Source organism: Labrus bergylta, chromosome 18 (assembly GCF_963930695.1).
Source record: "Labrus bergylta chromosome 18, fLabBer1.1, whole genome shotgun sequence".
Classification (NCBI taxonomy): Eukaryota; Metazoa; Chordata; class Actinopteri; order Labriformes; family Labridae; genus Labrus; species Labrus bergylta.
The window spans coordinates 14,160,856-14,188,854 of record NC_089212.1 but is presented as its reverse complement, the minus strand read 5'-3'; the positions used below and the strand labels follow the sequence as shown (position 1 = coordinate 14,188,854).

Sequence of the window (27,999 nt, the reverse complement as noted above, 5' to 3'; positions counted from 1 at the left end):
ATCTAACATGCATACAAACTGATATTTCAGTTAAAAAAAAAACAGTGCATCTACTATATAACTGTGGGACAATTTGAATAAATTATAACATGTCACTCCAACTCAATAAAAATATAAGAAAATCAGCAAAGCAGGGTATTGCTCTTCTGATGAGTAGACTAAAATAGCCTACTCGAGTAGCAGTAAAAGCTGACAAATAGTAAGTGCTATTGGACTTTTTAAAAACATCAGTGTTTAATAAAAATGATATCCAACAACAGACATGTTTTTCTATTGAGCTATAATAGAAGTAGTTTGATCAATCAACATCCAATTTAAATAAAGAGAAGTTTTCAGTCATCATTTTAAACAGGAAAAAGTAATTTATTTCAATATACATTGCATTTAAAACTATAGAACATTATTTGTTTGTTGAATATTTCACACAGCTCTTATCATGGAAATGTCCATAATTTCTTTTTTTTTTTTTTTTTACAAAATAAGACCAAGCTTTTAAACAATAAAAGGATATCCCGCCCTTTAATTACTACATGTTTCCTTGTAATTTACATAAAGGTATTTATAGCTTCATACATATTTTTTTTCTTTATAAAAGAAAAACACAAACCTTCTCAAAGTAAGTTATACGTCATTTGACGAAGTAGTGCTGATCAGACAAGAGTAAATGACTCTGATTATGTTATGCCTGAGGAAACTGCTTTAGAGTCAGAGCAGAATGGACATAATGGGATATCTTGGGGCTATAATTTTAGATTAGTCAATTTTGACCATTCAGATGTACCTACTTACTGAGCATGGAAGAAACATTATATGCTGTAATTGCAGTGGAAGCAGATTCAACAGCAGAAAAAGGAAGCCATGAGCAAAATATCTGCTCCTGTACCATAAGACCCAAAGAAATAATTTAGTGTAAACCCGAATTAAACATTTTCGAAGAGAAATGGCTTTCTATTTCAAAAGGCTGTTTAGAAAATGTGCGGTATCATTGATAATTATGTCATAATATTGCACTATATCTAGTGTTTGTAAGAGAACTCATTGGGCATTAACCTCCCTGTAGTCTGCAGGCCAGCACCTGAAGAAGCCTCTGGTTCAGAACAAATTGCACACAACATGGTGATGGGTGCACTGAGTAAAAAGAGGTCAACCAGGTCTTCAAGTCCTGACAGTTGGACGGTGTACATGAAAATTGATCTGAACAACAATCTGCATAAACCACCCCTCTCGTTCTGAATGAAATGTATTTCCTAAAAGGCCAGATCGGATCAGTCTCTTCTGATTGACGTGTGTATATGAAGCATTTTACTCTGATCATGCTTTCCAATTATCTGTGTTCATGTAAACAAAGCAAGTGATGACTAAGGAATCCCTTTTATCTATCTCAGAGTGCAGCTAAGTCCCCAGAGAAAACTAAACATGCCGTTGTATCACTCTAAAAGCAAAAGGCACTGCCTGCTGCCATCAAGAGGTAAACGTGTTGGAACGCGTTAGACCCCATCCTGCCAAGTGATACAGAATTACACATTCATTGCCAGTAAGAGCATGGAGAAATCTCATTATAAAAGCTGTCAGTTGTTCATTTTTGCTTTGCTGGGACTGGAAGCCTGGTGATGATTGCTCTCCAGTTCCCATATAAGTAGTAGCTGTGTACTGGAGACATTGTAGTGTAGCTTTGACCAGATTTATCCTTATTTACATAGTTATCATGACTTACATTCTTTAGTGTAATCTGAGTCCTGCTGGAGCTCTGGCACAAAAGTAGGAAGCTCACTAAAGCAATGATTTAAAAAATTGTCACATTTCCTTTCAATTATACCAAAAGCAACGGATCAAACCAGGTAGCCAGCTTTGATTTTGTGCTGCTAAATGGTACAGAGGACTGTTGCACATTGCCAGTTCAAAATCTGTTACTGCCTGTTCATGCACTCTCCCTTTTGCACCTCTACAGTCTGTCAGGCATTTGTGAATCATTTGTGTGTCGACTTTGCGCTGAAATCAAACCCTTTGGTTTGCAGTGATGCACCGATCCCTGTGAAGCAACAGGAACAGGGTGGCTCGCGGCTGTGCGTCTCCTGTCTCTGTTCTGTCATCTGTATGGTCTTACCCTGAAGCCTTGCTGAGCTGTTACAATGAGCAGTCTGCTTTGTACACAGCCTTGGACATGTCTGTTGCATTTTCTCTCTACTTTGTGCTTTTGGTGATCATCAGCGGTTAGATGCCGGACTTGTCGCTGTAGAAGGGAGTGACGTGAAACATGTAGCAGTGTGTGCAAACCCTGACAGGCTTCACCTGGCCATACCGGGGCAAAGGAGCAGAATGGGAGGAGCAGCGAGAGCAGAAGATCTGAAATGACATGTCATTTATCAGTTACTGTCCATATGATGGAAACACACATGTATGAGTCATTAGTTTGTCATTTTACCTTTCCACAGCTTCTACAGTGATGCTTTCTGCGGATGACGGTAAAGGGAGCCTTGCAAGCAACGCAGGAGTTACAGGCTTCATCAGGGACCCAGTCCGGGGGGTCTACACAGTTCCAACAAAATACAGTAAATGCAAAGTAGGCCTGTCACCAAAAGTACATGTACTGCATTGAAAATGGCAAACAGAATCAGGCTGACATGTCAACTAAACTGTGTGGGTTTGTTTGTGGATTTGCTGACCTTCGAACTGGCCATCCCGGGCCTTTGCTGCCAATTCTGATGAGGAAATGGTCTCCTGACAAAGAGCACAGTCCTCGAGGACGGCACTACGCAGGACGGGACCTGCTGGGAACCACAGAAGAAGACAAAAAAAAACTGTGTTTAGTGTGATAGATTGATGCATGATGCATACTTCACAAGCTAGAGACTACTGAGTGCGGACTAGCCAAAGCAGGATGAGGCATGATATGATAAAAGTATGGTGGACTTCTGAATAAATTTAGGTTGGGGGTCATACGAAACCAACAAGTTAAATTAAGTCTCTAATTTATATTGTTTTATCAAATAGTTAGGATTGCAAAAACTGATATTTTCCCCCTTTGAGGTTAGATGAAACAAGTTGTTGACACATCACTGACATTTGATCAACTTTTGAGTTGATATTGTAAACAGCTGCTTACTAACACATCCAGCAGGCCTCACATTTCTGGTCACCTGATGAATTAAGGCCTGATATTCATTCTCTTTAAGCAATGTTTACATTCCTACCAACATCGGGGGGAAGTTTCAGTCTGTTTAGATAATGTTCCACTAGATTCACCAGCTAGTTACACATTGTTTCTCTGAAGTTTAGGGGTTGAACAGCGGATGAACAAAGGACTTTTGGGTTGCTGTGGTTAAAAAAGCACCGCCAAGAGAAAAGTAATGGTAACCATAACATTAAAGTCACAAGTCTGAATAGCTAAACATGTTCTGTAAAGCCAAGTAAAACTGCCGATGTTCATCATAGACAGCGTCCTTTTTGGCTAAGTCGTTTAATACAATTTAGTTTTTACAAGTTTAAAGACAAATATTAAACATTTAAAAGCAATTGTAAGTTTGAGATCACTATCTAGGTCAATGGAAACACTCTGCATACCCAAAGTTTGGTTCACGAAAGTATTTGTTTAAGTAAAATGTCTGTGTTTTTTCACACCTTTCTTTTGATTATCATTGTCTCCCTGCTCACACTTTGTTGCCATGACTTCAAATAGAGTCTTCAGGATGCTGCGAAGGTCACTGGCATAATTGGTCTGCAGCTGATCAGCAACACCTGCATCAAAGAAGAACATATAATGGATATCATAGATATCAGCATAGGGAGAGACAAAGACATCGAGGGGGAGGTGATAATATAGTGAGAGTGTTTACCTGATATACAAACAAAGAGACGGTGGATGAGGTCACTGCTGCTGTGGAAACGGGATCGGATCTTGTTCCTGGCAGCCATCTTAGCCTCTTGCAGGGCCAACTGGATCTCTTGATGGTCTTGGTCTTCAGACGTACCAGAACTGGGTGTCAAACTGCTAACAGGGCTGTAGGGAATGGTAACAGAAACTTTGTATTATGTCCTCTTAAACTCAAATCAGCTCATTTTTCAGTGACTTTAGATGAATATCTTCAAGCTAACAACACTTTAAGCAATTCAAAAGGAAAACATTTCTTTACAGATTACTGATTGCTCAGTTTTTCTGTTATCACTGAAGATACAGTACAACATGTAAATCAGTACAAATCAGTACTCCAACATGTGTCTGATCAAATTTACAGTCTAGGCCAGGAGGCTAATTAATGCTGTCACATGAAGCCCTTTCAGGGAGTGACTGACTCTTCAGTCAATTGCGGAATGTGAACAAAGCCAGCATAAAGACTGGATATGAACAAAGCCGTCGTTTCATCTATCTGGCGAGGACGCTTTTGTTTCTATCAGAGCGAGGGCAGGTAGAAACACGAACAAACATATGAAACACACATTCACGATTAATGAGTTTACCTGGGAGTGTACGCACTGCTTGACAGACTACATGTGGTGACCGACACACTCTCACAGTCACTACCTGACACAGAGCTGAGGGGGGAACTCTGAAAACTAAAAACAACCAAATCAATTGTTTAAAAAGGCAAAAATAAATAAATGAAGGATAAAACAAACACAATTGTAAAAGAAACACAGAGAATGATATAGGTAATGAAAGACATTTTGAAAAATGATTAAAAAAAATGATATGTTATGATACTGTGAAATAGGACAAAACCTCATATATCCCAAAAATAGGTTAACCAACAGAAATCAAAATTATTTAGAAATGGCAGTGCACCTGGAGCTTCTCCTGCTGTCCTCTTTGGTATCCCTCTTCCAGTCTCTAGTTCCCAACCTGTCATTCTCAGTATCTTTGTCCCTTTGTCGGCCTCCACTGGCCTGCTGCCTCTTCTCTGTCTCCAACTGGTGGTTGAAGGGGGAGGCTCCATCCCCTTTGCTGATGCCACAGTCCTGTGCATGGTGCCCTGGCACTTTAGGCTCCAACAGGCACTTCTCACAGAGCTGATAGTTAGAATCCTCGTCCAGTGTTTCTGCAGAAGAGCGAGAGGAAGGGGGAGTAAACTGGGCAAGCCCTCCCTTATTATTAGACTCGTGACCTCGTGGGGGAAGCCGGCAGGCAGAGGACTGGATGACAGTGCTGGGGGCTGCCATCTTACAGTGTTTGTCCAACCCCAGGGCAAGTCCTAACCCGAGTCCAGTGTTCTCAGTGGTGATGGCGTCCTCATGGCCGTCCTCGCAGCTCCCGCAGCAGACACAAGAGTTGAGCAGGCAGTGAGTGGCCACCAGGGGACCGCATGGCTCGACCTCAGAGGGAGCAGGCCGCGGCAGAAGCAGCTTGTCCACGGCCAGCTCTGACAAGCTTGGGGAGTGAGGGTTGAAGATGACCGTGGCGGACAGCTTCATCCCACCCATGCGGTGGGCAATGACCTCAGCTGTTTCAGACGCTGTCCCTTCCAAACCCATGTCCCATCCATTAGTGTAAGGCAGAGGTTCTGAGCCAGGAGCAGAGGTGCAAGGAGGTGGCTTTGCATGAGGACAGTGTCCGTTGAGGCTCCGTGGCTGTGGGCATGGCTGCTCTGACTGGGCCTCAGATAACCAGCCATTCCTGTTAGAGTCTAGCCGTGGGCTTGGTTTACGCTGCACAGGGCGAACTGCAGAAGGTGTTTTGGATGGAGAGGCGACACAACTAAACGCCTCTCTTGAGATGCTGGTGATGTCTCCTGCTGCGTCAAGGTCCTCCATCAGGAAGACCCTGTCCTCCTCCTCTACATAGAAGCCTGTCCTTCCCCGGCTCACCAGGAGCCTTCGAGGTGAGGCCTCTGAGCTGGAAGCCCCGCTGGAGTCTCCTCTGCCTGGTTGGTGTGCCGGGGACTGACCCTGGCTGGGAGGCGAAAGCAGGGTGGACATCTCGTCTCCCACGCGGTACACCATCATGTTGAGTTGCTCCAGCTCCTCCTCATCGTACTGCATGGAGCAGGCCAACTCAGCTTCCTCTGCCTCCTCACACAGCAGGCCCTGCTCCTGTTCTTCCTCCCCCCTCTCTGTTTCCACCTCCTCCCAGGCCTTTTCCACTTCCGTCTGCTCCTCCTCCTGGCTGGGACAGACAAACAGAGCCAGATGCTCCTGCTCCCCCTCACTCTCCCCCTTAGAGGTGTCATTAGAGGGTTTACAAGATGAGTGATTCTCTTGGACTGGAGATTGTGAGCTGTTTGTGGCCAGTGCCTGGCCCGTGGACAACTCCCCATCCTGAGAGATACACAGATTCTTCTCCAGTGTGATCAACTCCTCCTCTGTCAGGGTCTGCAGCAGGTCTCTGGGAAAGCACCATCAGATAATTTTAGCTTTTTGAAAGAGGGACAAAAACAAATGAACAAGCTAAAGACACCATTTATTCTTTTAATTATTTCCAGACTTTACCTGATTTTCTTCAATAAAGTGCGAAACGGTCGGAAGAGCTCGGACATGTCCTCTGGTTTTCGGTCAAGGTTGAGAGGCCCATCTGAATACACAACCAGCCCACTACAAAATAATGTTAAAATTCTGTGAGAGGGCAGGAGGGATTACAAAACAAAGAGCAGGGCAGACAAATGGAGAGGACAGGCAACACATACCACACAATGGCTAGTCTGGGAATTGTAAACATCAGAGCGGGTTCATAGTCATCGATCAAGTCCTGTGTGAGGTAGCCCAGCTTCAGGGCCCTGAGACAGCAACACAGGGGAAAACACAACAAGCAGAAATGAACCACTATATCTTCACACATGATTTAGATACTAGTACATTTCAAACAAAGTCCGCAGTGCTGTGAAGGATGTATTTTTCTGTGAACTCACCTCTCCACAGTCTCACAGAAGAGCACAATCACCTCTTGCTGTACATAATATTCTTTGGGAGACTTCACAGGCACCATGGCTGACACATAACTGGCAATGGAAAAAAAAGACAAATTAAATGACAGCTTTGTTTGGTGTTTCAGAACAACAGTGCACACATTAAGAGGATGATACATGGGATTTACTTTTATAGCAAAAAATTGGCAATCATTTCTGGATCCTTTATTTACCTGAGCTCAAACTCAGCGAAAAGGCTGTCAAAATGTCGCAGAGCGTCCTTCATTCGGTCTGAGTACAAGTTGAGGTCTCTCAGGGCCTGGTCTCTGGTGATGTTACGTACCTCCTCTAAGCTGCGAGTAAGGTCCTTAGCCAGGGGCCTCATCGCTATACTCTCTATCTCCCTGTTCATGATGATAGAGCCGGCAGCCAAACACTGCACAGGAAGATATCAATCATAAATGATCCAGCCTTATGCAGAAGATTAAACTGAAATGCTTTTGTTAAAAATTGTATGATGATAAAGATAAAGTGCACGTGTGTAGGACTTGTGCAAAGTTGTTTTCTTCTACAGCAATACTGAAGGGAATACTCTACCTCGGCCCCAAACCATAGCTGCCCTGCCAGGTTGTCATGACGAATCTCCTCGGGGAACTTGACGCAGAAGTCTCTGTTGGCCCGGTCGTCGGGGATACATTCATCCATGATCTGATTGATAATGTTCAACACATTGTCCTGCAGATAAGCATAAGAGTGACACAAATCTAAATTGAACAAACTAGTAGAAGTCATGAGCAGGAGTGAGGAAAAATCAGTTTCTGAAAAGCAATTTTCCAAGTTGTTTACTTTAACTAATGTGTGTTAATGATCCGAGCTACACCTCTTTCAAAGGGGCCATTGTACTGTAGCGCTTTAACACCATTGATTAGGTAATGAATGAAAACTATCTGACAACACATGGGACCATTAAAGCTCTCGCAGTTACATTCTCCCTCAATAAAAACACTAAACTGAAGTCCACAATTCCAGCAGTGAAAACGCAGTGTCACACTCGTACACAGCAAGAGCTAATCATGAGCTTATGTGCCGCTGGCATGTACAACAGCCATAACAATGACTTACAATGAGCCTTTCACTCAACCGCAGCTGCACTGTGCACTGTAATCTTGTCAGGCACAGCACTGCGTCTTTCTCTGCCTGCCCCGAGGAGAAAGATTAAAAAGCTTTGAGAAGGAGAGCTTAACCACCGATTCCTTTATGGCTGCTTGCTGTGTGCGTGTGTGTGTGTCCTGGACCTGTCTGGGAACAAAACCGGCTGTCAGTGAGCCTCACCCAGCAGGGGACACCCATGATAACCTTCACTTCTATTGTTTCAAATCATTCAAAGGTAGTGACTCTTGTGTGATACCTGAAGCACCAGAGTCACAAAAGGCTGGCTCCGCTCCCTTTTTAAAGTTTATATTTCTCTCTCTCCCTCTCTCTCTCTCTCTCTCTCTCTGTGCATGCCTCAATCTTTGTCCATCTCAAAACACACACTTACTTGCTCGCCCATTCCAGCAGGCCGTGCTGTAAGAACAGCCGTGCCAACATAATATGAGCAGCATGCCAGAAACCCCCACAGAGGGCCGTGAATAAGAGCTGATATCTGCAGTGGCAGGTTTAAGTGCAAAATGTTGGCTTGAGTGCACTCGCCTTCTATTCTTGGGGCCTCTGGGCTGTGGGGTATCATGCTTCTTAATTCTGTGTCCAAACCCTTGAGGAGGTATGCAACTGAAAAGACTCCTCTATGGACACATACAAGGGCTGAGAACTTACTGCTAAACATTTTAACTGCAACTTAAGGTCATCAAATCAGAGACTAAATAAGAACACAGACACAAATTAGTCAGACGAAACTGCTTAAAAGCCTGAAACATTTGAGAGGAATAAACAAAAATTAGGTTTAAAGAAACCTCAGAGGTAAAAACCTCAACAAAAGATGCATCAGAACAATAAACAGAGAAAGAAAAAAAGAAAAACAAGATGACAGATTGGTAGGAGGACGGATTGAAGGGGAAGATGCAGAACAGTCGGGGACCAAGTGATGACCTTATTAAGTGATCCTCCCCCTGTGCTGTGGCGGTGGGGGGAGGCTAAGGCACAACGGGCCAGATGACGACCTCCGTAAACCACCTCCACCTCTCCCAGCATGATTGAGTGCGGCAGCCATCAGTCATGCACAGCTACACGTTCTGAGCTCCTCTCAGCCCTGACATGAAGACCTTAAACAATAACCTGTATCACAATTTACAAAAAGAACTTCCTGTAAACTCTGCACTAAAAACTTATTTTGTGTCTGCTTTATTAGTTGGAGCAAAAAGCCAAAAAAGAGAAAGACCCATTCTGGACAAAGTATGGACGCTCAGAAAGCTTTTTCCTTGTCTCAATCAGAGTTAAATGCCATTTACTAAAGAAGACGCTCTTGTAACCAGATTCACCAGTAAACCAGCATGACATGCATCCTAGTCCCAACAAGGTCTCCTCTTATCAACAAAACTGCTGCTGATAAAAAAAACTTGGCCAAACAATGTTAAGTAGGGCAATAGTCATATAATAACGCATGTGTCTGGAAACAGGGTGATAAAGGTGTTGTCTATTTTTAGTTTTCAGGCCAAACAAGGTCCAACCAGGTGATGATGTATCCCGGGATTCTTCAGCTTTTACAAGTACACTTTTGAATAGAGTAAGAAGAATATCCACCACTTTCACTGGAGGAACATTAAGAAGGGATCAATGACTATTATGAGTAAACAGCAGATTGATAACAGCAAGCAAAATCTATGTTAATCTTCATTCCACAATCTGACTGTTTTTTTAAGCATCCTTTAAATCTACACCAGCTTTATTTGTTTAGTAGTAATGAATGCTCTAAGAACAAAATCGCACTGCTTGTTAAAAAAAATGATGTAATTAAGATGATCAAATGAAAGCTACAGAAGGTCCATGCTGACCTGACAAGAGCGGAATTGGTTGACCAGCAGGGTACATCTCTGAGGGTCCTTCCTGCCATCGAGGCCGTCCAGCTCGGTGGCCACTTGATTCAGTTCTTCATCAGCGTAGTAGAACTGGGCCAGGAGCTGAGGGTCCGTCCTCTGCAAAAGAACACAAAGGAGGGCATGATGCAGAGAATGTTTTCATCACAAGAACAACACAAATCAATCATGAAAAACTAATATGATTCATTATTTGGATTACAAAGGGAATACCTCCTCTTTACGTTTCACAGGACTGAGTCGTAATGTGTGTTTTTCTCATTCTTCGATCTCGTGCATAAACATAATTTACATTATTTATGAGATGTTAAATCCTGGAAAATGGCACAAAGTGATGAACTGACTGATTGACAGCTTACATTTTTGTCTTGTTTGTTAGTTTTTTAGTGCAAAAGCCTGACCCTTCTGTAATGCTACAAACAGCTTTTAAAAATCTAGTCATTACTTCAACAAAGGAAAAAGGTTATTTTGTTAGAACGCTGTCATCTCCAGTGGGTCACAAATACAATTTGGGGATTTTTACTTCTAACTTTACTTTAGCAGAGATTATTGGCCTGAAGTTTTGATTTAGAAAATGTCATCCCTATAACCACTGCAAAACAAAACGCATTCTTTTGTCCATTTCGACTCAAATATTCGATATATCCGCTGAAATACCAGTGATCGATTCATTCTTAGCCTAAAAATTGGCGTTGCTTGTAGTCATAAAAATCCCAAACCAGTTGGACTTACTTGTCACAATTCACAACAACATCTATAGAGGAAATCACTGAATATTAAAGCAGATACAACGTTATTCAGCTTTAACAGCGTGCAGGCCAGGTGAAGCCAGGATAACTTTGAAGTCTAAAGAGAGCACGCTGTGTTTTGCTGTTATCAAGGGATCACTGAGACAGAAAATCAAGTCTTTTTATACTGCAAGACTTATGAATACACTTCTAAACCCTCTGTGTAATCCCGTAATGACTAAATTATTTATGTCATGCATAGAGTAAACAGCAACAATGCAGAGTGAGGACTATCAGTGGTAATATGCTACAGTATATTTGAGCCATTTGGATATGCTCTAGCTGTTGAGTCCATTTATTGCATTAGTGAGTAAATTAAGAAGAAGACTGTTTAAATGTGTACATGAGTGAAACATAGTGTCATGCATTCTAACAGTGGGCTAGTTGGCACATGAATTACATACTATGTTGTTCAGCAGGTGTCCTGTTTACGTGAACACTGTGCTACTACAGCTCATCAGTGTTAACAGAAAAAGTAGATATAATTTACTAAATTTGACACTCTGTTGTTGAGCAGCTACCAGACCAAACTGATTTTTCCTAACTAATGTCTTATTTAAAGACAATAACAGACAGTGTAGTGAAATGACCATTCACTGAAATGTGCAAATAAACCAAATGTGAATGAATGAAAAGTGTCAACATGTATGGGACAGTGAATGATCAAAAAAAATGTCATGAAGTCTGACAAGAGGAGTCATCAAAGGTTAATATAGTGTGACGCTCCCCAGAAGAGGAGGTATATTTAGAGAGCCAGACCTTGGTAGAGGATGTTACACTCTCCTCAGTGTGTGTGTGTGCGTGTGCGTGTGCGTGTGCGTGTGCGTGTGCGTGTGCGTGTGTGTGTGTGTGAGACGGTGCAGCAACTTATTCCTCTGCTGGGTGAGAAGTGCACACAGCGCCTCATCACAGGTTAGGAAGGAATCACTGATACAGCAATAATGTAAACATACTAACTGATTTGTATCACTTACATGAAAAATGAAATTCAAAATTGAGTTTCACAGCATAATCAAGATGCTAATTTCTTAATCATGAGACCAACACACAGACACACAAACACACAAACACACACATCCCAGGGAGGGCTCACGTTGATGGAAAGGTTAATGGTTTGGAAAATGGAGCCCACATGCAGAAATGGATCAACACACACCACATGAACCTGATGACAGTACAGGAGCTGAAGAGGACAGCGTGACTGTGCAGGCTAGAGGAAGCTAGAGCTACCTCATAAACAGACTTGTTTGCCTGCCATGACTATCTAGAAATGTTTTTCATGAAATCAAACTGAATACCGGTATTTCCAGAAAGGCTCTCACAGGACCCTTTTCTCTTAAGTTTGCGGTGCTTCCTGTTGCGTGATGTTCCCCCCCCGTGGGCCCCGAGCTTCTCTCTCTGACTCTGAATATGATACATGGCGCTGTTCCCTCACCCTCTCTCATTAAAAATGAAACAAACAGCAAGGAGAAAACACAGAGATATAACCTAGAGCGAGGGTACTCGGCGCATTATTTCTGTGAGGGGGGGAAAGATTTTGAATGTCTTAAAGGTTATTTAAAAACTGAGATATGTCTCAAGTCAAGTAATCATAACAACATGGGAAGGAAAAAACCTGACAGAAGTATATTTTTTAATCAAAAAATGATCAACTGTTTTACGCAGTTGAAAGAAAGGTAACTGTTATAGTAATTAAATATGTTAAATTTGAGTTTGCAGTTCACTACTTTGTTAGTTTTTTATGGCTGTTGCAAATCAGAGCTGCATTACGGTCAGTTACTGACTTGCAGCCCTCGATTTTAAGCAGATTGGTATTTCAGTCAAATAAATACCTGCCAGCTTTACACCAAGTTTGTCACACATGGGAGAAAATCTATAACATTCACACATTTTTGTTTTTCGGGAATTCCAAAGGCTTTACCCTTTTTCCTACTCTCCTCCAGTATTCCTTCTTAACAAGGTCAGACATGCTGTATGTAAAAATAATCAGTGGAGAACTGGGTTAGACACCCACAGTGTTGTAGCACACAATAGAAAGAGAGAACACTGTAAATAGTATTATTCATCATTGCATTGTTGTCAAAATAATGGGAAAAAAAATGGAGTGGGCTTCTCAGAGTGTGTAGGCTAATGGGAAGAGAGCAAAGAGGAAATCTTAATCAAACATGAGGAAGCAAAAACCCCCTTGACTAATACAAATATAATCTCTGAACGGTGACAAAGGCAATGATATCACCAGTCAACAGACAGAATTACTGAACTTTTACACAACTGCCCAACAATGACTGAGTCTATGTCACAAATGTCATGATGACCAAATGGAAACAGAAGTGGGGCACAGAGAAAGACCTTTTTCTTGGCCCACAGTGGTGGCATTCATTCGGAGCTTTTTGAGGCATATAGACATGCCAACGCTGACAGAAGACGATAAGAAGTATTTGAGACTGACGCCCTCCTTTAGCCTCCTCCTGCTGCATTCCTCACACAGGAGGCAACATTCCTTCAGCATTGCATCATGGGAGAAAAGTCAAAGACACGCTGATACACTTTCTGAGAGGCAGCAATGCTCTGTCTGATAGTTTTTGTGTAAAATGCAGAAATAATTGATCAAATATTAAAAAGGATAAAAGAAAGAAATGACAAGAAAACAAGAGTGAGGTTGTAAACGAGTGTTTTTAAAGTGTATTATATTGCTGTCTACTTTGGCCGCTGTCTTGACACCAGTATGAGCAGAAGCTCTTTGTACCTTTTATAAATTCTTCCTGGGTGCGCAGATGGCCAAGCGGTTATGCTGCACAGGCAACGCCACATACAGAGGTTTTAGTCCTCCAGGCAGGCGTTCTAACCTGCAGCTCTTTTTCTGCATGCCATTCCTTCATCTCTCCCCGATTTCCTACTCTATCCACTGTCCTATCAAATATCGGCAATGAGACCAAAAAGACATCTTTAAAAAAAAAAAGCACCCAAACTAGTTCTCAGTTGTTGCTGTTACGTAACATTTGCACCTTGTGCTTGACACATGTAACTGTCATAAAGCTAAATGAAACATCAGAGAAAGAGAACATTATGGTGCTGACGCATGTCTTAAAGTGTAGAATAAAAAAAAGGAATGGACAAATGTCGACATGGCCCGTGACATATATTGAGTGAGATGTTATTATATAAAACACATGATGCATAATAAAGAATTGACTGACTTTTAGCAGCTGTAAAGTTAGCGTAACCAACGGAGCAAACGTTAATGATACAACTTACTCGGTTGTAACCTTCCCGTTTACATTGAGGGCTGCTTTTGATTGGCATAAAAGACTTTTCCTTGCCACAGATAAACACAATAGAAAGTCTGTATATGCAAAACTTACTTTCGAACAGCTTTTGCAGCCAAATCCTGGTTTTACTGCACAAGTCAAAGTAGTAATTGTACTTACAATCAATGAACATCTCAACTCAGTTCTGCACAGTTAGTGCCTTTGATTCACTGTAGAAGATAGACCAAGCAAGTCGTAAAATACAGACAAATCCTTTGTTTGAAATTCAAATCTGGACTTGGAGCCTTGGACAGTCGTATTTATCTTGTTATATGGACTATGAGTCAGTGATGATGATTTTAGACTGTGAAAGCAAAAAGGCAAGCTGTCTGTTGAAACAAGTGGCTCTTTTCAGATGCTTACATAACACATGTTGGCACAGAGTACTGGCCTTGACTGTATATGTATAGAGTAAATTGTTTAAAAAAGCATGAGGGATTACACTAACCTGTCACTTTTAAATACGTTTTAAAAACTACTTCATACAATACATAAGGCGAGAGATGAAGAAAAAATTATGTAATAATAAAATTAAAAAGCAGAAGTCAATCAACTTCCTGGGAAAAACATACAGTTGTACAAGAGTTGAGTGTGTTATCTTCTTGGGATCTGACTCCTGAACTTGCAGATTTGCGTCATCACCCCCAATGACAGCTCTACCTTGTCTAAGTGAGGAAATGATTCAGCAGATTCTCCTTCTGTCCCCTGTGGCGCGCCTCTCTCCTGTTCTACTCCTGCTGTCAGTTGTCCTGGGCGCCCTCTCTTTAAAATGACTCAAAAACTCTCTCCACCGCGGTCACAAAGCCTTCATTTGAGACGATTAGGCTCCCACAACCTCATCCAAAGTGACAATTACGGTTAAGGCCCTTCAATCTCATCATTCCACAATGACTGTGAAATTTCTGTCACTTTTGTTTAACATGAAATCAATAACAGGCGCTGAGCGCGTGACTCTTATTGAAACGTGTTACTGAGAGATGCTGGCTGCCGTACGGTGCGCATCATCTCAGAAAGCGTTCTCCTTGAGCCACTGTGCGGATGATGGAGACTGTCAGGCTAATGCCCATGAGCATCCATAGCATCGATGCGTGCAGACTGAGCCCACTTAGGGGACTTATGAGAAACCTTGCCTCTGCCCTCCATACTCAACTCCAGGCTCAATTCTCTGCCTTCTGGCCTCCATCCAAGGATCAGAGGCGAATATCGTAGGGGGGAAACCAGTTCACTCTGCTTCATCCAGTCAGTTGGCAGACTGGCTAAAAGCAGCCGGATACAGTTCATCGCCTTATTTATTATTCAGGGCTCAGCATAAAAGCCCTGGCAGGGGCCAGCAAATCATTCTGATAACAAACAAGGAAACTTTCTCTTTTTTCGGCCATTATTTGTATTAAGTTAGAATATAAAGTCATATCATTCTCAAAATGCAGTGTTCTGCTCAGGTAGGGTTCACTTGTGTTGAGTCACTCTGTTATGTTCAGCTTACATCAGGAATTTCTGTCCACACTTTTATGTTGTTTCCTGCAGCTGCTGAGTTACTGATAAAACCTTTTAACTATCTTCAACAAATGTGGGATTAAACTGATGACTCTGATCACAGATTGCTGATAAATACTCCCTGGGTTAACCATCTGGAAACTGGATCCACAACGGCAAACAGACTCAACTCAATCTATTCAGAGTGGTCTGCACATCTGGACTGATGTTATTATCTGTGCGCCTGGCTCCAGTCAGAGGGCAACCCTAATCTGGCTTTTTGGACCGAGCTATGACCTGTGCGTGTGCCGGCACATGTTTTAGCCTGACAGGCTGAGGCATGAGGTAGAGGGGTGCAGAGAATTCGGGTGTCTACGCGCACAGTGTGCCCTGGATCCCCTGATGTCAACACTTGGGGACACCTTGCTCCTCAGAACCAGAGGGAAAGTTCTTATGCAAGAAATAATCTGTTTATACAATCCAGAACTGGCTGATAAATTGTGGTGAAAGAGGGGGAAATGAATTTCAGATCGACAGAGTCAACAACTTTTCAAGGAGTGGACAAGTCTGGTTGGAAATGCACACCCTGTAATTTTATACGATTACATCAGCAACAGAAATGACTAGCATGTCTTAAATTAAAGAATCTTTTAAGCCCAATAATACTTAAACTCATAAATATTGATGATTATATTTTGGCAAATTTATAAATAAAATGAAATTTAAACAACACAAGGTTTTATTTTGTAATCCACTCAGGCATATTAATCCATTAAATATATTTGCTAATTTGTTAAATTACAAATAAAAAGATCATTGCGTGTGAATAATCTCTCAGGATTTCCCATCGTTAGAAACCATTGTATGCAGTAAAAAAGGAACACTACAGCTCCTAAAGAACAGCATCCTTTCATTTATCTCTTGCCAACTGTAACTGAGGCCAAAATCTAATCCCAAAAATACCAGCCCACTGTTCTCCTTCTTTCCCTTCGTCCTACCCTGCTGAGGAGACACAGCAAGGAGCAGGAGGGTTGTTTTTTTCATTTTCTGGCTCTTCTTATGGGCTCATAATACAGATAAACAACGGGCACCTTGAGTGCATGCTTTATGTTTATCATCAGTGACAATGAAAATAGGGAATTGAAAAAGCTCTTGATCAGAAAGGGACAAAAGTATTACTGATAAGAAACCAGCTGTGGAAGATCAGTGCATCGATATCAGTACTCACTGATTATCTGCGTTACCTTTAAATCTCGCTCTGCTACCGAAACATCTTCCCCTCAATCATTGCACTCCGACACCGGGCCCTGATTCCCCAATCCTGCAATGCATTTAAAAAGGCCCTCTATCGCCCGGCATGTCTCGATCTGCACTACAGTCAGCTCTCTAAATCACTGCAACTGACACCAAATCAATGACCGCATGGCTGGTGGGTAAGCAGAATGGGACATCCACAAAGAAGTCCAGAAACGAGGCTAAATATGAAGCTACCCTGGCCGCTGCTCAGCAGTTTTACTGTTCACTCTTCCATCAACTTCCTGCCAACTGCGAAGGACCAAGTCTGCAAAGACCCTAACTGCCTTGTCTGCTCTCGGTTCTTCAGTTTGCATGTTGGCAACATCCTCAAACAAACCAGGGGAGACTGGTAAATGAAAATGGAGGGGTCAAACAAGGTGGTGAGAAATATCATGACAAGCCTATCAGACAAGCCTGCCAAGTACAGAAGAGGAACAATCCTTACAGAGGAAGTCAGCTGCCCTGATTCAACCACTTCTCAGAAGTGAAATATATAAGAAAATATATACATGATAGGTATTTATGTAATACAACATTTTTGTAACATGTTTATAAAAACCTTACACATATTTCTTGCTTAATTTTTCAGGCTTCAATCAATTCAAAGATTAAAAAATGCAGATGATTATTTTCTGATAATTTGTTTTTGGGAAGATTATGAAAAAAAAAAAAAACACAAATTTAAAATTTCTTAAAAAACTTCACAGATGAAAAACAACTGAACTCAAAAGGTGTTGGTCATTTTTCTGGTAGATGAAACAATTCTTTAAATAATTGCAGATCATTTTTCTGTGATGGCTTCACAAGGATTTAAGCCCAAGGAGGATATTAGATAAGACATCAAACTATCTATAAGAAGGCCCAACAACACAAGCTTATCTTACGTGAATACTAGTTGGGTTTTCTTCATGTTTCAATAATAATAATAAAGGAGCTCTTCCACTTGAGTTTACCATGGCATGTCATAATACACATTATAATTTGATACATCTAGAAAACTGTATAATTAAATAATTTATGCACAGAAATTAACCTTGTTTTTTCAAACGCAGATAAATCATAAAGACTGCCAAAAGAAAACATTGCACTGTAAACTGTAGTTGTGTGTGATGAGTCAAAATTGGTATTTTGCTTCATTATAAGAATAATGTTACAAAAAATAAAAAACGGGAACTTTTCTTTGTAACAAGTCTTCTTTGTTGTTGAGATGTCTTACATTTAAAAGATGATTTCTCAACAATCTGTAAACTGTCAAATGTTTGATGACCTTATCAGAGCTGTCAGGCATTAACATTACAAATGTTCTTACAATTGCAAACAACCTACAGAGTTACACAGTGATGTCTGTCTGACATTTCAATAAGGAGGAGAGCCAGAAAGTATCAGCTACCGACGCACCGAACTGTCCAGAGAGGAGAAAGGGGAGAAATGAGAGGCAAATTAGAAGTATCCTGTAGATGGAGGTGAGTGCACCCGGGCCTGGTGCGAGCCGTGAGCCCCGTCAAACTGACAGATGAGGTGGTGTGACGCTGAAGGTCAGCTCCTGAACGCCTGATGGAGTAAACAACCAGGAGGGGGGAAACAGGCTACAGAGGAAGTGTGGAGGGTTTAGCTTCCTGACATCTCTCTCACGCCATCAGTCACTCTGTAAGTCTAGCGCTGATAAATAAGAGGCATGGAGACAGTAGCCATTTTGGCTGGTTGGAACTGAGACATATCTCGTCTTTGTTTTGGACAGCAAAGATGTGTGATGAAGCAGAAAAACCCCACCGGATTATTTTCTTTGCTTCTCACCTTTTGTAAAAAGCTTCTCGGCAGCGTGTACGGTCAAAGTTCGTCACTACACACCTGAAAAATAGCTTAAACAAGTAGGGAAACCTTCTTTGTAGATATTTGGGGGAATTAAAGGCGCACCATTCACATAAAAAAAAAAAACAGCTGAACCGGTTTGAAGGCCTGGAAGGAATGAAAGAAATGTCACTTCACACATGAATGCCTTACTTTTGACAAGTCTCTCTCCCTACAGAAGACAGGGACAATATATTCTTGCACAAGCATCTCCCTCCACAAGTTGGCAACTTTGACGACAGAGTCACACAGGATAGACAGGTACATACCGTCCTGCACGGAGCTGCACACTGCACTCAAACAAACGGGGAAGGGAACTGTGTAGCAGGGGGCGAAAACAAAGTCCTCCTCAGTGGGACTTATCTAGGTAGTTAAAGAGGAGCTCTGGAAATATCAATAGCTCCGCTTCAGTCAAGGGAACATGCTGATTCGACGCTTTTCCGTCTCCAAGAGAACATAGTTCAATAATAAACGACCTGATGCAGAATGACAACGCTGTGCGGTGGACAACTCTAAACGCCAGAATATGCAGGTCGGAAACAGATTTTGATTACCACAGAAATGTTTTCGCTCTGCAAAAGAGACAAACTACTTGCAAGCTAAGCTGCTGATCAGTAGCAGGAGCATAAAGTGATCACCCTCCTTTCATTACTGTTGTCTTTAAAACTGATCTGTATAATTACCAAGGCTTTTTGAACTTTTCCCTTCTCTCCTTCTAGGCAGAACAGGTCATTTCAACCAACAGACTTATGTGTTATTCAGCTAATTCCTACCACGGCTGTGATTTGGCAGAAAAGGCACTGATGTCATAGCTCAGCACTTCAGAGTGAGCGGTCATTCACGAGTGTGACAATGCTCTGGTGAACCCCAACACTTAGGCCTAACCCTGACAATGGACCGCCAAACTGCTGTGACAGCAGACATGGTCAAACAGAGAAGAGGAGTGACGCAGGTGTTTGAATGTGGTTAAGGGCAGGTTGATAATCTATAATCACAGGCTTTTCTTTTCATCCCAGGCTAACATTACTGTTGCAAGAACTCCAATTATTTGACAATGGGGAATATGTGTCTACAAAAACCTTCGAGCAAAGCAAAAATGTTGATTTTGTAGGCCAAGGAACACACTCAACAAACAGCTTTTATGTCAATATACAAAAGGATCAACATGTATTAGAAACACTTAGCCTGTTGACTTTGGACTCCAGTAGGTACAATGAAGAGGACGTTTAACTTTCAGTCACAGATTTTTGATTAAGTACAAACTGTTTGAGGAATTTATTTTCTGTTTTTCTGTTTCACATATCTTTTCTTTTAAAGTAATATGTAACAAACTCATTACAGCCAACATCCTGAAGAGGCTACCTTACAGTACAGTGTTGTACAAGTGGTTGAGCATACAGTGTGAGTAATTAGGGCAAGGTTATGAGTGCATAGCAGCTATAAACCCATGTTAAATATTACAACATCCAAAGCTCACGATTCTCAAGAAATAGATCAGCTTGGAGTTTAATAACTCAACGTTATTAAGATCTCTGCAGTTGTGTGTGAAAAGTTGTTGATTTAGGAGCAGTGGGTTTAAAGTGTCACCCTCTAAACCCTTAGTATATATATCCAGAATCCCCATCCAGGAGAAATGTTCACATGCTGATCCAAAAAGTGCTGCAGTCTGCATTTATTAAGCTGTTCATTTAACAAAACCAGCAAGCCTTCATGTTAACTCTGCTGTGTCAGGCGCGTTTCCACACTCTTGAGTTTTCTTTAAAGCATCACAGCACATCCATTAGCTCACCTCAATAGTGACTATGAATCGTGTCATGATGAGCCTTCCAACATTTCATTCAGTTTCAGATAATGTGTACAAAATAAATCAAAGCCATCCATGTGCTGCAGAGCTGAGAGGACTAGAGATCGGATCACACAACAATTGACTTAATTGGTTGCCAACTATTTAAGAAAACAAATGTGTCGTTGTCATTTTTCAAGCTTAAATGACAAATATGAACCTTTGTTCCTACTTGACAATAGTGACGTTTATCTTACTTTTGTCTCGAGAGATGATAAATAATAAAGGATTTTGATTTTATAGACTGAATAATTTATCAGTTAATTGAAAGTGTAAGCTGATTGGATGGCTGATTGATTGATAAATGAACTAACAACATAATACAATACGTCCTTTTAATTACTTTTCAATAAAAACTATTTTACTCTTTTACTTTAATCATCTTGTTAGCACGATTTGTGGGGATCTATTAATAAAAAATAGTATTTCTTGACAATAACACTAAAAAAAGAATTCCTTCATCAGAACATTGATGACACTGTCAGCTGATTCAGCTCTAAGTTAATCAATACATTTCTGTGTACTTTGCCCGACAGTGATGTTGTTAAACCTGGCAAGCGCCTAAAATCAAAAGCATCATCATCATCAACAACAACAACAACAACAAAGGGAAAGCTGCTGCTTGGTTAATACGGTGAAACATCAGGGCTAACGTTAGCAGATGTGAGGTAAGTGTATGAAGTGTTCATGGTAGCGGCTGTTTTGCTAGCTGGATATCCAAAAGCTGTGCTCTTAAAAAAAAATAAAAAAAATGACTGAATGTGGGGCTGACAGAGCGTGTGGTTCACGGACAACTCACCTTAGGCTTGTACAGCCACTTTCGAAAGCGGTTCATCGTTTCCTCGCCACCTTCCTTTGTCAACCTCCTCTCTCCTCTCCTTGTACCTGTGTTTGTCTGACAGTATTGGCCGCTAAGCTAGCTGGCGCTTGGCTGGTTCCAAAAAAAAAAAAAACGGGGAAAAATGTACAAAACACAATCAAGTCGCCGCGAAGGTTACAACACGGCTGTGAAGGCGCACAAGGGAGATAATCGAAAACAGAGACTTATTTCCATCTTCGCTGAATCCTGAGTTATGCTGCCCGTCTCTCCCGCCGACACAGACAAGCGGAGCACCGACGGCTCTGCTGCTCTCTGCTCCTCTAACGTTACTTGATGACAGTCACGTTGACAACATTCACCTCCCACTTTCCCAGGAAATGATGCCTTCACGGGCCACTCCCAAATACTGTTCTCCTCGTCACCCCTCTTTTGCTGAGTGAATGTAAAAAAAACTGTTGGAAATTCTTTCCTCTCTGTACAGTGTTCCCCTTTGTTATTTATTTTTTTGTATTATATCTTAGCTGTTAATACGACTTATTTATTTTTACTTTTTTGTACTCTTTCTTTTTTTTTTTTTTTTTACAATGCTATTCTATTTTATATATAATTTTAACTTTTTTGTAGAAGCTGACTCAGGGAGAAACGCACAAGAATTCCAGTGTACCTGTACTGTCCTGTACCTGTGCAAATGGCAATAAACATCTAAACTAAACTAAACTAAACTTCTCTCAGTGCTTTACTCTGCACTTTTGGGGTCATGCTAATAGGCATATAGAAACAATAAGATGAGGTGTTAAGTGCAAGGGGACTTTATTTAAAGTTACTCAGAGAACCTGCAATCAGAAATGTCAAGTAATTGTGACAATTCATTTTTTTTGTCAAAACAGGTCCACTCCATTTTTTTCTTGAGCTTCAACCTTACCTAAAGTTGTTCATCAACAGAGGGTTGATGACTGAGTTTGTATGGCCCATTCAAAATAAGACTTCATGTAAATTCCTTCATATGATTCCCACAGCTTATTCTGACAGTTTTAGGACTTATTACGTTGAGATTAAAAATGGTTGATCTACATCAGGGGTGGGCCACATGCGGCCCCCATCAACCCTCAATGTGGCCCTCAGGTCAATTTTGACACATCAATTAATTGGGAACATGAAGAAAACATGACAAAATCTGCCATGAAATAGTGAAAACCAGAAATAGGTCCTTCATAATATTTGATCACTGGTATATGTTGAGATAAATTTGAGACATAATTGACTGTAATCGCTTTTGTATTCTACAATTTGGCCCTCTGGCAGTGAGAACTAAATGAATGTGTCCCTTGTTGTGACCAAAGTTGCCCATCCCTGGTCTACAGCAACACTAACATCAAAAAGTATGTAGGCTATTTAACCAGAGTGACATCACAACGTCTTGGTTGACAAGCTCATAATATCTGCTTGTGTAAATTAGATCATGGCACTGCGTTGTGACTCATATTTCTCTAAAACTCAAGGTTGCATGTTATTTGTTCAGTATAGCTGCTTATAAATCAGTTTTAGGCTACCCCACATACCCCTCAAAACCCTGCACAGACTACCCCTCAAAACCCAGTTAAGAATTTAGTAAATTTCCATGTAATAATTACTTGAATGATTACTTTAGTTCCATTTTTATATTGTATCATTGTTTTCATCTTTCTATGCTGCATTATGCATGAAGATGTTCAAATGCAACTTTTCCAATAGCACGTGAAGGCAGCGCAAGGCTCGCACAGACGTCACAATATGCTACGTCATTATTTTGTTATAGCAGACAACAAAGGATCCGGATGTCACTCTAATAATCTGCATACGATTGATTTAAACCGGTGACTTTTGTTTTATACGTTGAACACAGCAGCCTAATATTATTATTATTTTAAACAAAAACCTGTCTGCAAATAAAATTTCTGTTGATATTTCCTGTTTTTTTATGTGCAGCTCATCAAAATTAGAAGCTCGAGCTGGGACACATTTGTGTTTACGTTTGTTGCTAAGCGACGACTGAACGTGGCAACGGTTCGCGCTGAAAACAAGCAGATTTGTTCATTTCCCTATTTCAATCCTACTTTATGTTAATTTATGTTTTATCTAATACAAAGCAAGCTTTTTTTGGTTTCTCTGAGGATGAATAACGTTTTGTTTTTTTAATCTGTGTGCATAGATGATACATTGTATTTTTGAGGGCTTTTCTGTTTGCAAAGACCTCTTCACCAGTCTCCTCTAGCTTACAGGTCGATATAAAATGGCACCAAGCTATGCTTTGCTTGCCAAGGAGGCCATTGTACTGCTCGATAAGTTCAGTGCAGGCAGACAGTTTTTGGATGACTTCATTGAAGATGCTTCAAAGGATCTGCAGGTATGGCTTCTGTACAGGACGACTCAGATATTGTTTGTATGTATGCTGGCTGCTGGAACACTTACATTTCCCTGCTGGGATGAATAAAGTATATCTTATCTTTATCTTATCTTATATCCCGAGGCTGCTTGAGCTTACTCCTGAATGCCACGTTTGTAATTATTTGCAGAACATGGACACTCTTCAGAAGAAGTTCATACTTGATATCGTTTCTGGATGTGCCGAGCAGAACAAGTTACTGGACGCAGTTATCAATGTATTCTATGGCCATAATGGAAAGTGCATATCCAGAGGTGATCGCAGCCAGTTTGCCAGTAAGTTGAAGAACAAAACATGTTGGCTAGCCTACTCTCTACCAATTTTCTGAAGAATAAAAATTGCCTTTAACAGAATTCTATTTGTCTCTAGTTATCTGTTACCTGGCCATTTTTGCCCTTGATGACATTGGACTACAGCATTTTAGCAAAATTGTCAAATCTCTGGACATCAATAAGATGCACACGGTAAGAAAACTCAATTTCTGCCTATAGTTGTTGCAATGGAAGTTACCAGCCGTTAAAAGCCCATTTACTTTGCCTTCTTTCATTGGGTTTGCGTGTAGTTCCTGGATTTCTTCTTCACAAACCTCACCACATGGATACAAGAAGAATGGAATACAATCTATGATGCTGCCTATGTTGAGAAACACTGGATTGGTCCTCTGCTAAGGTTAGATCAGGAAAGTTATTTTTAAGGCATTGTGTGTTACTCAAAGGCAAGAAAATATAGCATGTGTCTATTTGTCCTTTAGATGGCGCCCTGAGATCAATATTTTCTTGGACCAGCTTTCTCTGAAAATATCTCAAGGGAATCAGACCAAAAAAGCCCCGGCTAAAACCACCGAGCCCAAGGAGTTTTCTCTCACCAAACCTAAACCTTCAGCTCTCCCTCTGCCTGAGCTCATACCACAGCAGGAGAAATGCAAACCAGTCAGTCTCGTTTACAGTCATACACAGTATTTCCTTCAGACATTGCCAGCCATTTGATTGTGTTTATTGCATGGTAAAGTGAAAGTAGACAGCACAGGTAATTAAGATGTATAATTTGTATTGCATGACTTAAATGAATTTTGTTTTATAGGTACCAAGTAGCACTTATAGGCCTCCTAAAGAGATTCAGATGATAGAGGAGATCAAACAGAAGAACCATCAAAAGACTGAGGTACAATGTCTTAACATTAAGTTTTAACAGTTCATTAAAACATGAACATATTTGATATAACAGCAAACCAAAACAGATTTTCTTTTCAAATATATCTGCTAAAGTAGCTACTGACTACTGTCAAAATAATTGTCATGATCAGCGATTATACCAGCTAAATCGCATGCATCTGTAATGACATCTTGTCTGGTTTTTACAAAGGAACTGCTCTATGAAGCAAACATGAAACAGTTCAGATGCGGAAACATGCAGAAGTCCGAACACACCAAGGTATCAGCTTGTTTTCTTTATATTTCTCTTTATAAGAAACATGAACTTTCTACATATTCATAAAAATGGTCAAAGTTTGTTCAAATGTCTGATGAACCATTGGTTGTTTTACAGAAAGTAGTGTCTCAGATTAGGGAGGATTTTGATTCAAAACTAAAGTTCAACTCATTTCAGTCCTCTCGATGTCCTTCCAGAAAAAAGGTGATATTTTAATATTTTACTCCCCTTAGTGGAAAAATATGGTAGTGAAGGCTGTTAATTTATGAAGGTATAAAATCCACTGATATGATGTTTTTTTTTATTCTGTTCAGACTAACAACTGGCCCATCAAGCTTAATAGTGCTGCAATCCTGAGGCAAGGGGCGCTATTTGACCGTCAGGCTGAGGAGGAGCTGCAAAGGTATACAGATCTTGACAAATATTTGATAAATCCTTAATATAAAGGCTAAACAGGATTGTTCCCAAATAGAGCCTTGTGGAACACCAGCTGAGTAGCTGAGGTAAGATGAATTACAATGCTTATCAATCCAACTTTAGAAAATTCACCACACACCCTGAACTCATGTTGGAAATGTGTTCTCAGGTCTCTTCTGAAAAGATAATAAAAGTCTTTCCTTGTATTTGTAATACAGAATGGAGCGTCTTGTGGAGGGAGGCCGTGAGCCATCGTCCTTCCTACACTGGCAGAAGGAGATGCGTGAGAGGGATCTTCAAGAGGAGCTGGCCGCCGTTGAGCGCAGACGTTTGGAGGGACGCATTAGTTATGAAGAGGCAGCCATGGCACGCACACACTTAATGGAACGCAACCAAAAGACTGCTCAGCTGAAGAAGGAAGAGGTGGGTAAAGGTAACTTGACAGCTAATAGAAGAATCAATTTGATGACATAGCGCCGCTCAAAAGTATGTAGCAAGATTAGACAGAATTAGACAAAAGCATGTCTATTTTCTAAAAACCCCTTTAGAGAGGTTCTTCACAGTTACGCATGAATGTTTCTGTAATGGTTGCTCTGTTGCGTCTAGACTGCTGAGCTGATGAGGAAATACGCTGAGAAAAGGCTGCAAGAGGAAAAAGAAATGAGAGGCCTGGTGCAACAAGTAGCAGAAGGACATAAGAACTCAAAGGCAGCTAAAGAGAGGATTCAGAAATTCAAGCAAAGCATAGGTAAGTCCCCGCTTTTTGGCGTCAGGTGGGATGCATCTTTGTTTGCTTCCATTCTCATCATTTCCGTGAACATTTTACAGTGAAAGAAGTCTCGGAGCAAAGTCGAGAGCTCCTCCGCCAGGCGCTAGAGGAGGCACAGGCTGAGCTAAGCAGGAAATTTGAAATCATCTATGAAATCCGCGCCATTGAATCCCTCCCTCATGATAGAGTGAAGAATTTTGATGACACACAGGTGAGTAAATGGAAGCACAGATGCCAAAGGGCATTTGTTTCTGCATTGAGGTGAAATTATTGTCCCTGTTAAGACTGCAGGTCACGACCTGCTGGGAGAGATGTCCCTGTGCGAGCTGAGGGAGCGGCTCACTCTCCTCAAGGATAAGCAGCAGGCGGAGCAGCAGGAGAAACGGGTGCAAATCCTGGAGGAGAAGCAGAACAAGAAGCAGATGCTGTTGGAGCAGTTAGACACCAATGACCTCCACAGCAGAGCATTGGCACAGGCTGCATCCATCAGGTCAGGGACATGTTTGGCTCTGAAGCACATAAATATCGCACATGTATTTATGATGAGTTTTGGCACGTTGCAGGAGAGAGGAGAGGAAAAGCAGACTGGGTATTCGGCAGGTGGTCCCTCAGGATGAGACAGTTTTGGCTTTGCAGAGGAAGCTCGAAGAGAAACAACAAGAGCGCCAAAGACTGAGGCAAATTGAGAGTCAGAGGAGCAAAACATCCGAGCAAGCAGCCTCACAGTCTGTTGCAGACACACGCAACAGAGTGAGTATGATATCCAAAACAAAGAAAAACTGAGCTGACATCGCTGAGCTGTAAATAGGTTGTTAGCTCTGTCTGTTTCTCTTAGTGGAGATATTTTTCATGCCATTGGCAGCAAACAATGTTCTTACGCCTCTCTCCATGTCTTGTTCTGCCAGAAGGAGAAAACCTGGGAGGAAGTGGAGCTGATTTTAGAGCATCATATCCAGATGGAAACTCCTCATGTTGTTCTCTGATGGAAGCATTCAAGACTTAAATATGTTGCAACATCTATCCCATGGCTTGAATGCTTTATTTAGGCCTGAAAGAGTTATGTTTGTTGCAAGACATGTGGCATAATCAGCTTTTCATCTTCGGTTATGTTATTAATTTCACACATTTTCATTAAAATTGCTGGAGAAAGTATTTAAATTCCAAAGTGTTTTATTTCAATGAATAAACTGATTAATTAAACTGATTATCCTGTACTATGACTGTAGTCTAAATTCTACTGTAACTGTCACTCTGAGATTGTTTTTCACATCCCCTCAAAATAAATTCCTCCCACCCGTGTGTCATGAAAAGGGAAGTGAAGCTTTAACTTGTGACTTATTAAGAAATTTCCCTTCCCCAAAGCAACATAGATGTTATTTATGTGGTTTCTTTGTTTTGGTAACAACTTACTGTAAAAAACATGTCACTCATGATCACTCAGAGTCAGGGGTGATGCACCAGTATCATCTGTAAGAACACATCTTACCGCAAAGCAGAACGGCAAGTACAGCACAGATTTATTATGCACCTAAATTAAATATTCTAATGTTGCATTTCTACATTTTAAATGGGAACTTTATGTCCCTATATTAATCACATGAAGTACAAAACAAATAATAAAATGTCACAAGATACATATTATCTCTTTCAAAGCTGAGAATGACTCTGCCAAAGTGTATAACTATTTATTCTTGAAAATAATCATCTTGTAATAATCAAATG

At 41.0% G+C, this 27,999-nt stretch overlaps 2 protein-coding genes across 6 annotated transcripts; one reads left to right on the top strand and one right to left on the bottom strand.

Annotated features, from left to right (window-relative positions):
* Positions 1 to 342: 342 nt before the first annotated feature.
* On the bottom strand, positions 343 to 21,551 carry zfyve28 (zinc finger, FYVE domain containing 28). 4 transcript variants are annotated; one of them, XM_020645225.3, is made up of 14 exons: positions 21,221 to 21,551; positions 9,824 to 9,964; positions 7,431 to 7,568; positions 7,067 to 7,269; positions 6,837 to 6,926; positions 6,615 to 6,704; positions 6,421 to 6,522; positions 4,781 to 6,316; positions 4,456 to 4,551; positions 3,834 to 3,997; positions 3,619 to 3,735; positions 2,664 to 2,768; positions 2,423 to 2,526; positions 343 to 2,343 (listed from the first exon to the last, which is right to left on the bottom strand). In XM_020645225.3, exons 1-14 carry the CDS (start codon positions 21,254 to 21,256, stop codon positions 2,212 to 2,214), a joined length of 3,054 nt encoding a protein of 1,017 aa, XP_020500881.1. In that variant the 5' UTR covers positions 21,257 to 21,551; the 3' UTR covers positions 343 to 2,211. The 4 variants fall into 4 exon arrangements, with proteins under 4 accessions (XP_020500881.1, XP_020500882.1, XP_020500885.1 ...); XM_020645226.3 differs by having other exon boundaries at positions 2,664 to 2,765; XM_020645229.3 differs by lacking the exon at positions 21,221 to 21,551 and adding an exon at positions 14,016 to 14,112.
* On the top strand, positions 18,904 to 27,592 carry cfap99 (cilia and flagella associated protein 99). Of its 2 annotated transcripts, XM_065966041.1 has the most exons (17): positions 18,904 to 19,979; positions 20,958 to 21,089; positions 23,493 to 23,624; positions 23,794 to 23,938; positions 24,033 to 24,127; positions 24,226 to 24,332; positions 24,415 to 24,592; positions 24,744 to 24,824; positions 25,026 to 25,094; positions 25,209 to 25,295; positions 25,406 to 25,494; positions 25,727 to 25,931; positions 26,115 to 26,256; positions 26,337 to 26,488; positions 26,562 to 26,767; positions 26,841 to 27,027; positions 27,183 to 27,592. In XM_065966041.1, exons 3-17 carry the CDS (start codon positions 23,511 to 23,513, stop codon positions 27,258 to 27,260), a joined length of 1,935 nt encoding a protein of 644 aa, XP_065822113.1. In that variant the 5' UTR covers positions 18,904 to 19,979; positions 20,958 to 21,089; positions 23,493 to 23,510; the 3' UTR covers positions 27,261 to 27,592. The 2 variants fall into 2 exon arrangements, with proteins under 2 accessions (XP_065822113.1, XP_065822112.1); XM_065966040.1 differs by lacking the exons at positions 18,904 to 19,979; positions 20,958 to 21,089 and having other exon boundaries at positions 22,206 to 23,624.
* Positions 27,593 to 27,999: the final 407 nt, after the last annotated feature.

Excerpts from the sequence above, each read along its gene's own strand:
- zfyve28 (XM_020645225.3), bottom strand. The coding sequence starts at position 21,256 with ATGAACCGCTTTCGAAAGTGGCTGTACAAGCCTAAG. Across the intron at positions 7,569-9,823 it reads ACCAATTCCGCTCTTGTCAG|GACAATGTGTTGAACATTAT; the intron begins GTCAGCATGGAC and ends GCTTATCTGCAG. Across the intron at positions 3,736-3,833 it reads TCTCTTTGTTTGTATATCAG|GTGTTGCTGATCAGCTGCAG; the intron begins GTAAACACTCTC and ends TCTTTGATGCAG.
- cfap99 (XM_065966041.1), top strand. The coding sequence starts at position 23,511 with ATGGCACCAAGCTATGCTTTGCTTGCCAAGGAGGCCATTGTACTGCTC. Across the intron at positions 23,939-24,032 it reads TGATCGCAGCCAGTTTGCCA|TTATCTGTTACCTGGCCATT; the intron begins GTAAGTTGAAGA and ends ATTTGTCTCTAG. Across the intron at positions 27,028-27,182 it reads TTGCAGACACACGCAACAGA|AAGGAGAAAACCTGGGAGGA; the intron begins GTGAGTATGATA and ends TTGTTCTGCCAG.